Source organism: Salmo salar, chromosome ssa12, assembly GCF_905237065.1.
Source record: "Salmo salar chromosome ssa12, Ssal_v3.1, whole genome shotgun sequence".
Classification (NCBI taxonomy): Eukaryota; Metazoa; Chordata; class Actinopteri; order Salmoniformes; family Salmonidae; genus Salmo; species Salmo salar.
This window is the reverse complement of record NC_059453.1, coordinates 90,134,789-90,146,505: the sequence shown is the minus strand read 5'-3', so window position 1 is coordinate 90,146,505 and position 11,717 is coordinate 90,134,789. Positions and strand designations below refer to the sequence as shown.

Here is an 11,717-nt window from a genome sequence, read left to right as displayed (position 1 = left end):
GGGGTATTAGGGTTGAGGAACCCTGCTGTAGGGGGTATTAGGATGGAGGAACCCTGCTGTAGGGGTATTAGGGTTGAGGAACCCTGCTGTAGGGGGGTATTAGGGTTGAGGAACCCTGCTGTAGGGGGGTATTAGGGTTGAGGAACCCTGCTGTAGGGGGTATTAGGGTTGAGAAACCCTGCTGTAGGGGGTATTAGGGTTGAGGAACCCTGCTGTAGGGGTATTAGGGTGGAGGAACCCTGCTGTAGGGGGTATTAGGGTTGAGGAACCCTGCTGTAGGGGGTATTAGGGTTGAGGAACCCTGCTGTAGGGGTATTAGGGTGGAGGAACCCTGCTGTAGGGGGGTATTAGGGTTGAGGAACCCTGCTGTAGGGGTATTAGGGTAGAGGAACCCTGCTGTAGGGGGTATTAGGGTTGAGGAACCCTGCTGTAGGGGTATTAGGGTGGAGGAACCCTGCTGTAGGGGTATTAGGGTTGAGGAACCCTGCTGTAGGGGGGTATTAGGGTTGAGGAACCCTGCTGTAGGGGTATTAGGGTTGAGGAACCCTGCTGTACGGTTATTAGGGTGGAGGAACCCTGCTGTAGGGGTATTAGGGTGGAGGAACCCTGCTGTAGGGGGTATTAGGGTTGAGGAACCCTGCTGTAGGGGTATTAGGGTTGAGGAACCCTGCTGTTGGGGGGTATTAGGGCTGAGGAACCCTGCTGTTGGGGGGTATTAGGGTTGAGGAACCCTGCTTTAGGGGGTATTAGGGTTGAGGAACCCTGCTGTAGGGGGTATTAGTGTTGAGGAACCCTGCTGTTGGGGGGTATTAGGGTTGAGGAACCCTGCTGTAGGGGGTATTAGGGTTGAGGAACCTGCAGTAGGGGGTATTAGGGTTGAGGAACCCTGCTGTAGGGGGTATTAGGGTTGAGGAACCCTGCTGTAGGGGGTATTGGGGGGGGGGTGTACAGTAGGTATTTTCCTTTAGTGTTTATACCCATTTATTATTAATAAATATTTGTCACAAAAATACATGTTTCAAAAACTTTTTAATAGGTCCAAATATTTGAAACATTCATATTGAAGTAGTTTGACAGTAGGTTTTAAACAACACTGGTGATGAGAGGACAAAGTCAGTCACACAATAATACAACGGCTGGTTTCTTTCAACGACATTAACACAAGCAGACTTTTTTGGGGTTTAAAAGTAACCGAATATCAGCTGGAAAATCGCCTGTAGAGTAGCTCAGCTGAACACAAACAGCTCTGTTGACCATCACTGAACTTTGTAAATACGTCAACCAAACACAGACAGCAGGTAGGGTAAATCTCCCAACTGAACATAACTCTCAGTAAGCAGGGGAGAGGAGAGAGGCCTACAATATTACACATAGTCTCAATGGAACTCCAAATACCATGAACCCATGACTGGCTCATTCTGTACCACTGTTCTGAAGCAATACAACCATTTTCATATCAAGATAATCACTTCCATCACATTCATAAATAGGGCCACTTAGAGTCTCCGGGACATTTTAAACAGATTCAGGAATGACTCGAGTCTTTTCATTGTCCAACCAGAAAGCTGAATACTGGTTCCTTTAAGTACACTTCCTCCCAACATACATGTGCTGTTATTAATAACTGAAGGTCTCCCGTTGTGTGGCTGTACCCAGTCAGGTCCACTCTCCCAGTCCTGTACCAGTGTGCTTTAGTTCAGTCAGCGACGGCTCCAGAATAAATAAATAAATAAACATATATAAAAGGGAATGGGGATCAGTGTTTTCCTCAGGTCTTTTCATAGGCGGGCTGCCATAACACACATCTTCTATGGAGGTCAACTGAAGGCAGTACAATGTTTTACGGGGAAGGGGGGGGGCACCACAGAACAGAGTAAGGCTTAGGGGGAGCACCACACCGCCTGGGTAACCGTAGTAGGGGAAACACTGATGAGAATTACATGGGTGGACAAAGTGAGGAAGGTTAAGGGTTATAGTTCAGGGTATTCCGTCCTTCCTCTGGCAGCACTGTGAGGGCGGGACGCTCCAGTCGTACACGTAGCTCAGGCGGAGTTTAACCTCTTCCTTACACAGCCTCCCGTCTCTCTGCAGCGTCTGCTGTTTCTCCAACATGTCCTCCAGGCTCTGCTTGTGAGTCACCAGGTATTTATTACTACACCCCCGAGACTTGTATTCCGTGTCGAATCGAGGGTCGTGTGTTCGTTTGACGTCCACCGGGGCCAGCCACGCCCCCAGTGACACGTCCTCGCTCTGCCACACCTTGAGGTAGGCCGTATTGATTTGGATGTAGTGTACGAGGTCACAGGAGAGCAGGTAGCCTCCACCCAGGGCGTAGGGTAGGTAGTAGTCACACAGCTCCCAGGCCGACTCCCTCCACTTCCCTGCCGTCTTCACGCGACCGCGGCCTGAGAAGAAGCCCCAGTACAGCCGGCTGGGTTCTTTAGTCTTCAGCTCCTCCTATGAGATTAGAAGAGATTATACATTATGGGGTGTTTGCACATACATTTGTTTTGCAGCACAAGCGCCATATTTAAGCAATAATGCTCGAGGGGGTGTGGTATATGGCCAAAATACCATGGCTAAGGGCTATTCTTAAGCATGACGCAACGGTTACCAACGTAATTAGAGCAAGAAAAGTACATGTTTTGTCATACCCCTGGTATACAGTCTGATATACCACAGCTTTCAGCCAATCAGCATTGAGGGCTCAAACCATCCAGTTTACAATACACATTATGTCCCAAATGGCACCCTATTACCTACATAGGTTCCCTATGGACCCTTGTCAAAAGTAGTGCACTACATAGTGAAAAGGGTGCCATTTGGGATGCATCCCATATCAAACACATACCTTCAACAGGTCCAGACGAGCAAAGGTGTCATCGTCCGCTTTTAACACAAACTTGAAGTCTACGTTGTGATCTAGCCAGGAATACATATGCAGCAGCTTCAGGGTCAGGTTCTCATACGAGTCTCGCAGCGCAGGGAGTAAGAGCAGGTCTTTGTGCCGTCCCTGCTCCGTGTTGATGTTCTGCATATCCTCTGCGGGCAGACCCTCGGTTCCCACCACGAACATAGCTAGAACCTCTGGATCCTTCTTAGCCAGCCAGGTACTACGGATGATGCTCCTGCGCTCTGTGTACTTGGGTCCTGTGGTGATGAGGACCACCAGGAAGGCTGAGAGGTCTTTGGGGCGTGAGGGGAGCTCAAGGTGCTCTGCTCGGGGCTGGGAGTGGGCAGCGTGGGGGGCTAGGCCTGGAGGGTCGGCCTGGCCCTGTTTTAGGGTCTCCGAGGTACACTTGGCGAGGAAAAGGAGGACAACAGCAAAGAGGCACACTCCTCCGATGGCCAGGGCCGTCTTGTGACGACACACGACGCGGACCAGGCTCATGGTGCTGAGACTGAGAAGGAGAGAGATGGGGTGGAGAGAGATGGGGGGGAAAGAGAGACGTGTGGAGAGAGATGGGGGGAAAAGAGAGACGGGGTGGAGAGAGATGGGGGGAAAGAGAGACGGGGTAGAGAGAGATGGGGGAAAGAGAGACGGGGTAGAGAGAGATGGAGGAAAGAGAGACGGGGTGGAGAGAGATGGGGGGGAAAGAGAGACGGGGTAGAGAGAGATGGGGGAAAGAGAGACGGGGTGGAGAGAGATGGGGGGAAAGAGAGACGGGGTGGAGAGAGATGGGGGGGAAAGAGAGACGGGGTGGAGAGAGATGGGGGGAAAGAGAGACGGGGTAGAGAGAGATGGGGGAAAGAGAGACGGGGTAGAGAGAGATGGGGGAAAGAGAGACGGGGTAGAGAGAGATGGGGGGGGGGAAAGAGACGGGGTGGAGAGAGATGGGGGAAAGAGAGATGGGGGGAAAAGAGAGACGGGGTGGTGAGAGATGGGGGGGAAAGAGAGACGAGAGAGATCTGTAAGCAACAATGCATGTCTGTTCATTCAGTTAACAAAAGACAGCAGTCAATGAATATCTCCCAGAGAAATGAGGTAGCTAGAGAACAATACATTCTGAAGTTGATCAACAATTCAACAGACAGCTAACTTAACGTTACCTAATCGACCTCGGCAAACATATCAGTGCTAAGCAGACCACCCACAGCTTGCCTGCAACCTGGTTAACGATAACATTACCCGATCAATCTCATTCCATGCAAGCGACGGAAATCATGCTCATTGCATCAAAACAAAGGCGGAAATATAGACTACAGTACCTGAATGTGTCACACAACGCTAGATGTTTAATGCATCGATGACAGTTACATGGACATTGCTTCTGTCTGTAGCTAGTTAGTTAGCTAGCCGAGATAGCACAAATGTGGAAACGTTAGCAGGCTCGCTAGCTATCTTAATAGCTATCGAGGAATGAGGATTTGATTTACTGCTCACTTCGCTAGGTACAAAATGACGCGAATTAATACAATTATTAAACAAAAAGAGCAATCATTTTGTGTGTAGCTAGATGAACAGCGAGCTAGTGAACTACCTACGCTAGACGTTATTGTTGACTCGACTGGTGACACGCAGTAAATACAAGACAGACGGCGAGTTCAAGACAACATGGAAATCGGAAATATTCGACCTCCGACTTCAGTTTATTTAACACAAATGGAAAGTCGTAAAAAAAAAAAGGAGCTCAGAATGCGAAAATATTTTTTTACGTTCATAAAAATCGGAATTACAATTCGGAAACTCAGGCATCATCCTAGAGCTACAACTTCTCCAATCTGGACATCACTGACGTCACCGTCACACGTTTTTTTTTCCTCGCCTGAGCCTGTTTTTTCCGAGTTCCCAGTTGGTTTGAAGGCAGTATGTGATGACGCATCCCCTTCACTGCTGGAAAGACACGCCTTTGGAGCCTCCCAATGGATACAAGTAGAATGAGTAAAACATTTCAACTAACTACACTACAGCACTGATTCTAAATTCTATGGAATGTGGAAGGTACTTAAGTAAACATACTTGAAAGTACTACTTAAGTATTTTTTTTTTTACTTTACTATTTATATTTTTGACAACTTTTACTTTTACTTCAATACATTCCTACTTTTTACTCCATACTTTTTCCTTGACACCCATAGGGACTCGTTGCATTTTGACTGGAAAATTGTCTAATTCACACAGTTACAAGAGAACATCCCTGGTCATCCCTACTGCCTCTGATCTGGTGGACTCACTAAACACATGCTTCATTTGTAAATTATGTCTGAGTGATGGAGCGTGTCCCTGGCTATTTGTAAATAAAAAACAACTACAAAATGTGTCCATCTGCTTTGCTTAATATAAGGAATTTGAAATGATTTATACTTTTAGTTTTGATACTTAAGTATATTATAGCAATTACATTTACTTTTGATACTTAAGTATGTTTAAAACCAAAGACTTTTAGACTTATACTCAAGTAGTATTTAACTGGGTGACTTTCACTTTTACTTGAGTCATTTTCTATTAAGGTATCTTAACTTTTACTCAAGTATGACAATTGGGTACTATCTCCACTACTGAATGTGTCGAATGGAATGTGGAACCTCCCAACTCTTTGTTCTTGTTCTTTGTTAGTTTTGTGGGTAAGAAACCATAGAGATACAATTTCTACCTCCATTCTATGACACATTCTGTGTTCTACATGTTCCAATTCTATGTTCTATCTCCATGTAAAAGGAAGAGCCCCTCTGGTTGGTTGCTAGGACACCATTGTTAAATATTTCTTGACCAGGTATGATCAAGCATTCCATTAGATATAACATGTAGTGTGACATGACAGTGTTGTCTGCTGTCAGGCTCTTGTTTCTACCAGTAGCTGACACAGCCAGACTGTCAGGCTGACTGTCAGACATGGACAATAAAAAAGCAGCAGAGGATCTGACTGATTACTTTAAAACATACTTTGGGAACAATCTTCAAAAAGAGCTACTGTAAGTGCACAAATAGTATAGAACTTCTGCAGGATTTGTTTTTCCTTTGGTATATGCTCCTTACCAATATAAACACTGAAGGAAGCTGTACATTTACACAATAAATCACATTGAGTTGTTGTTGTGTTGTTGTTGTTTATCAGGAAAGCTCCCCCATCCACTGACTATGTCTTGGCTCCCACCACTCACCTCATCAGGAAGAGAAGAGAGGAGCTGGACATACACAAAGCCATGGAGGCCCTTCAAGAGGTGATACACGCGCACACACTGACTTCTGACCCTTTGCCCGCTCCTCCTGTGTGTGTGTGTGTCTATCAGGACTTTGCCATGACCCTGATGGCCCAGCGTGTCAGAGATAAAGAGCTGAAGGAGAGGGAGGTTAAGTTAAAGGAATACCTCAGAAACTTCAACGCGTTTCTCCAGGTAACCTCCTCTAGGTTGAGAGGTCCGATAGTAGGACCTTCGTAGTAGGACGTCTCAACCTGTTGCATGTTCTGACTCTTTCAACAAATCACATACTTTATTGGCTTATTTTAGGCTTGTGTATCAGTTCATATTTTAGGCTTATTTTAGGCTTGTGTATCAGTTCATATTTTAGGCTTATTTTAGGCTTGTGTATCAGTTCATATTTTAGGCTTATTTTAGGCTTGTGTATCAGTTCATATTTTAGGCTTATTTTAGGCTTGTGTATCAGTTCATATTTTCCAATTTGTAAGTCGCTCTGGATAAGAGCGTCTGCTAAATGACTTAAATGTAAATGTAAATATTTTAGGCTTATTTTAGGCTTGTGTATCAGTTCATATTTTAGGCTTATTTTAGGCTTGTGTATCAGTTCATATTTTAGGCTTATTTTAGGCTTGTGTATCAGTTCATATTTTAGGCTTATTTTAGGCTTGTGTATCAGTTCATATTTTAGGCTTATTTTAGGCTTGTGTATCAGTTCATATTTTCCGTTGAACTCAGAGACAGTAGTTCCACATCACACAAACTGATTCCACTCAGCAATCCCCTCCTGCCTTTTTCAGGAGAATAAATTGAAAAACGTCCGTGCGTTGAAGATAGCAGTGAAGGAGAGAGAGCTAGCTCGTCAGAAAGCAGGGAACCTACTCATCCTGAAACAGGAGCTCAAGGCTCTCACTAAAGAGAGAGTAAAGATTGCCGCTCTTGTAGAGAAACATGAAATCTACTCCCGCTTTCTAGATAAAGTGGTCAAAGCCAGCAAGCAGGTAATGAGAGATATGATAAGATGGAAGAGACCATCTCCCCATAGAGGGGGTCCAGTTTGTATAGTTGAGGAGGCAGTGTGAGCTAATTCTCTGGTCTGATGTTGGCTTGGTGGTACTGACACCGATACTGAGATTTCTAAGACTCTCCATGAGTTTGTAATATATTTAATGGAACTAACTTCCATTATTAAGCCATTGAGAGAAGTATGTGGTAGATAGTCTGGTCCGGTCCGGTCCAGTCAGGGGTGGCCAATGCAATTCATAAGGTTAAACTAATAAGCTGCTCGTCATGATGTTTAATAGCCGAATCAGGTGTTTTAGAGCAGGGCTGGAACAAAAGCCTATACACCAAGTAGCTCTCCAGGAGGAGGATTGGCCATCCATGACTTACCTGACCCTCAGTCTAATAGGGATGGGTGGAGTGAGTACCTAACCTAGAGTAACCATTTTGTGAACATTATTCTAACAGTGTTAGAATCCTCTCAGTTCCAGGAGGCGTGGCAGGTGATGTCCAGGGTGGACACTCTGGTCCAGACCAGGGAAGAACTACTGACCAGCATCAAGCAGAACCAGGAGTGTTGTGAGACGGTCCGGACCCAGCTGACCCAGTACCTGGAGCAGAACGAGGACCGCCTGCTGCACTACAACAACAGGCTGGCCAAGCTACATAGGATTCTGGACAGAGTACACAGTGAGACCATGCTATGGGTGAGGGGACAGCAGTCAACAGACATGAGGCTGTGCAGATCAATCAGGATGGTTGGCACAAAAATATATTGAACCTTTATTTCGAGACCTAGGTCTCTTTCATAGATGAGCCCTGTATACACATCGATATACACTACACACATCACTATACACCTCAATATACACATCAATATACACTACACACATCACTATACACCTCAATATACACATCGATATACACTACACACATCACTATACACCTCAATATACACATCAATATACACTACACACATCACTATACACCTCAATATACACATCATTAAACACTACACACATCACTATACACCTCAATATACACATTGATATACACTACACACATCACTATACACCTCAATATACACATCAATATACACTACACACATCACTATACACCTCAATATACACATCGATATACACTACACACATCACTATACACCTCAATATACACATCAATATACACTACACACATCACTATACACCTCAATATACACATCGATATACACTACACACGTCACTATACACTATAGGTTAGGGTACTGCCCCTGAACAAGGCAGTTAACCCACTGTTCCTAGGCCGTCATTGAAAATAAGAATTTGTTCTTAGCTGACTTGCCTAGTTAAATAAAGGTAAAATAAAAGAAATTAAATAAATACACATCAATTTACACATCAATATACACTACACACATAAATATACACATCAATATACACTATACACATAAATATACACATCAATATACACTACACACATCACTATACACATAAATATGCACATCAATATACACTACACACATCACTATACACATAAATATATACACCACACGCATCACTATACACATAAATATATACACTACACACATCACTATACACATCAATATACACATCAATATTTACACCAATACACAAAAAGCTTAATACAATCATAGAAACCCCATTTTACAGTAAAAAGGACCTCAAGCAGCCTTTTGTAGAATAAAATAAAGGTTGTATTGCCCGAGAGGCACCAAACTTCAGAACGCCTTGGAGGTCATTTCACAAGCAAGGTGCAAAAAAACAAAAAGCAGATTTATCTAAATCATTGGAGATCGAGAGTTAGCCATACCTGGCACTGGGTCTGGAATCTCATACGTCATACGTAAGTTTAACAATGAAGTAAGGTACGGAGGAAATTCATGCAGGAGGGGTTTATAAATAAAAAGACCTACAGACTTCAAAGAGGGTCAGTCTACCTTTTGATACAGAATGCATTGATGTGTACTGAACCTATCACCCGTAACAAAGCAAAGTGGCAGCTGCATTCATATAGACAATATCTCCGTAGTCTATAACCGATATGAATGCTGACTGAATGATTTGTTTTCTGCTATTTAATGAAAGGCATGACTTATTCCTATAAAATAAGCTCATTTTAATTCATAATTTCTTAACTATCTCATCAACATGATAGCTTTTCGTCAACCCAGATACCCAGATATTTATAAGCGGTGACACAATCAATGAGAGCACGATCCAATGTACATATGTATAAATCCTCAGATACATTTTTACGTGATTTGGAGAATAACAAAAGGCTTTCTACAAAGCAATGAAGGCAGAGACTGGTCAGCGTGGGGGCAAGAGCATACACGACAGTGTCATCTGCATAACGTTGAACTGCATGTAAAACATTATTTTACACATAGACCAACATTGTTTAAATAGACAGTAAAAAGTACAGGACTAAAATCGATTCCTGTGGGACACCCTTCGTAAAATGAAGGAAACCTGACTCAACACCATCAGAAAAAACACGTTGTTGCCTCCCGAGTGGCGCAGCGGTCTAAGGCACTGCATTGCAGTGTTGCGGCATCACTACAGCCTGGGGTTCGATAACAGTCAGTGACCGGGAGTCCTATAGGGCTGCACACAATTGGCTCAGCATCGTCTGGGGTAGGGGAGGGTTTGGCCGGGGGGGGGCTTTACTTGGCTCATCGCGCTTTAGCGACTCCTTGTGGCGGTCCGGGCACCTGCAGGCTGACCTCGGTTGTCAGTTGAACTGTGTTTCCTCCGACACAGCTGGCTTCTGGGTGTTAAGAAGCGCGGCTTGGCGGGTCATGTTTTGGAGGATGCATGACTCCACCTTCGCCTCTTCCGAGCCCGTTGGGGAGTTGTAGCGATGAGACAAGATCATCGTAATCACAAAATTGGGGAGAAAAAGAGGGTGAAAAAAGCCACGTTGTGTACTGTATGTCAAGTAATTTTTTAACCAATTACATGACACCTGATCCATTCCGATTGCAGACTATCTTTGAATCAGTAAAGAGTGGGATAAGTCAATAAATAGGGAAGCACAGTGAAACCAGACACTTAAAATACAACTTGTTGCTAGGAAGGATCTAAACTGACAGTTGATTAATGATTCTAAAATTGTTGCTAGGCAAGACAGTTTTGAAACAGAGCGATCATTATTTAGATTGGAGGGGTAACCACCTTTGTGGCGAGGGAGCACATGGGCCGCCTTCCAAACCCTGGGGATAGTGCCAGAGATAAGCTTCAGACTTCGCAATCAGGAGAGCAGAAAGATGCTGCCAGAAAAGATCAAGCAAATCAGCCGCAGTTGATTTATTTTGACATCAATCTTAACCCACCTAGTAGATCACAAGTAGAAAGTTGTTGAAATGAAAACAACGATTCAGTTCAAGTTGACTGATCTCCCACTGAGCCAGCCGGAGGTTGGGAGAGGGAAGAGCCGTCGACTGATTGACCAGGGTCAATTAAACCAGAATTTCTTTCAAATAAAAAGTCTGCAGAGATAAAATGCTGATTAAAAGCATCACTTATCTAATTTTTCTCAGTAACGATGCGAGAGTCTGACACAACTTGCTTAGGCAGGGAAGGGGAGGGAATTTCCACGCTTCACTGCACAAACTGTTTTCCAAAATATAGACATGAGAGGTGCACACACAGACCAGTCTTTCCTTTAACTCTCTCATCTCTCCCTCTTCAGGAGTCTCGGTGGGCTCACATCCAAAATACGGCAACTACGAAGACCATGCTCCTGGCCACCATCAAGATGGCCACCGTCAACCTGTACCAGACTACCAACAAGAAGGCCCAGGATGGGTGGGGCGAGGTCGCTCTGAAGGACACTCTCAAACAGCTGGATAAGGTGTGTGTGTCTGTGTGTGTGTGTGTGTTACCGTGCTAGACTTGCAGTTTAGTAACAGGCTGTCTACAGACCGCTCTGCAGATATACTGTAACTATTTATATTTGTTAGGTCACTGAAGATCCTTCTGGGAACAATACAGTTAATCTATTCAATTCAATTCAGTTCTATTATATTCTACTGTCTTGGCACTGTTGTACAGAAAGGCCTTACGACATATCAGACAAGAACTTACCAGAAACCTTGTAGGCTATCAATGACTGATCTTTCAAACGATGTCCTTCACCTGCAGGTTCAGAAATTCCTCTCCAACCTCCATCTGTATTTGGGAGAAGGTCAACCAAGTACAAACAAGTCCACATTTCCAACCCTAACCCACCTTACCCTGAATCATATACACACTCTAAAGCCTCTTACTAAAGACTGACATAAAAGGACCTGACTTACCTGTCATTTAAGACTATTCATTCAATGTATCTAAAATACAGTAGGATCACTACAGATAATAGTGAGTTTACTCACAGTGACCAGCAGAGGGGACCATTGTTATTCTGAATAGACAGTGTTTAAACTAGGGAGTTCTCCCTCCCTCCCTCCCTCCCTCCCTCCCTCCCTCCCCTCCCTCCCTCCCTCCCTCCCTCCCTCCCTCCCTCCCTCCCTCCCTCCCTCCCTCCCTCCCTCCCTCCCTCCCTCCCTCCCTCCCTCC

The 11,717-nt window shown here is 44.5% G+C and overlaps 2 protein-coding genes across 5 annotated transcripts; one reads left to right on the top strand and one right to left on the bottom strand.

The window, feature by feature from the left end:
• Window positions 1-1,012: 1,012 nt before the first annotated feature.
• LOC106593203 (beta-1,3-galactosyltransferase 6) lies at window positions 1,013-4,600 on the bottom strand. Of its 4 annotated transcripts, XM_014184539.2 has the most exons (4): window positions 4,210-4,599; window positions 4,051-4,109; window positions 2,852-3,401; window positions 1,013-2,457 (listed from the first exon to the last, which is right to left on the bottom strand). In XM_014184539.2, exons 3-4 carry the CDS (start codon window positions 3,389-3,391, stop codon window positions 1,978-1,980), a joined length of 1,020 nt encoding a protein of 339 aa, XP_014040014.1. In that variant the 5' UTR covers window positions 3,392-3,401; window positions 4,051-4,109; window positions 4,210-4,599; the 3' UTR covers window positions 1,013-1,977. The 4 variants fall into 4 exon arrangements, with proteins under 4 accessions (XP_014040014.1, XP_014040016.1, XP_014040015.1 ...); XM_014184541.2 differs by lacking the exon at window positions 4,051-4,109 and having other exon boundaries at window positions 4,482-4,600; XM_014184540.2 differs by lacking the exon at window positions 4,051-4,109 and having other exon boundaries at window positions 4,486-4,600.
• A 1,142-nt stretch (window positions 4,601-5,742) lies between these two features.
• LOC106593201 (coiled-coil domain-containing protein 42) lies at window positions 5,743-11,438 on the top strand. The gene is made up of 6 exons (XM_045692145.1): window positions 5,743-5,913; window positions 6,057-6,336; window positions 6,939-7,214; window positions 7,578-7,847; window positions 10,852-11,013; window positions 11,304-11,438. Exons 1-6 carry the CDS (start codon window positions 5,834-5,836, stop codon window positions 11,436-11,438), a joined length of 1,203 nt encoding a protein of 400 aa, XP_045548101.1. The 5' UTR covers window positions 5,743-5,833.
• Window positions 11,439-11,717: the final 279 nt, after the last annotated feature.

Excerpts from the sequence above, each read along its gene's own strand:
- LOC106593201 (XM_045692145.1), top strand. The coding sequence starts at position 5,834 with ATGGACAATAAAAAAGCAGCAGAGGATCTGACTGATTACTTTAAAACA. Across the intron at positions 6,337-6,938 it reads ACTTCAACGCGTTTCTCCAG|GAGAATAAATTGAAAAACGT; the intron begins GTAACCTCCTCT and ends TGCCTTTTTCAG. Across the intron at positions 7,215-7,577 it reads TTTGTATAGTTGAGGAGGCA|AGTAACCATTTTGTGAACAT; the intron begins GTGTGAGCTAAT and ends TACCTAACCTAG.
- LOC106593203 (XM_014184541.2), bottom strand. The coding sequence starts at position 3,391 with ATGAGCCTGGTCCGCGTCGTGTGTCGTCACAAGACGGCCCTGGCCATC. Across the intron at positions 2,458-2,851 it reads CTCGTCTGGACCTGTTGAAG|GAGGAGCTGAAGACTAAAGA; the intron begins GTATGTGTTTGA and ends CTAATCTCATAG.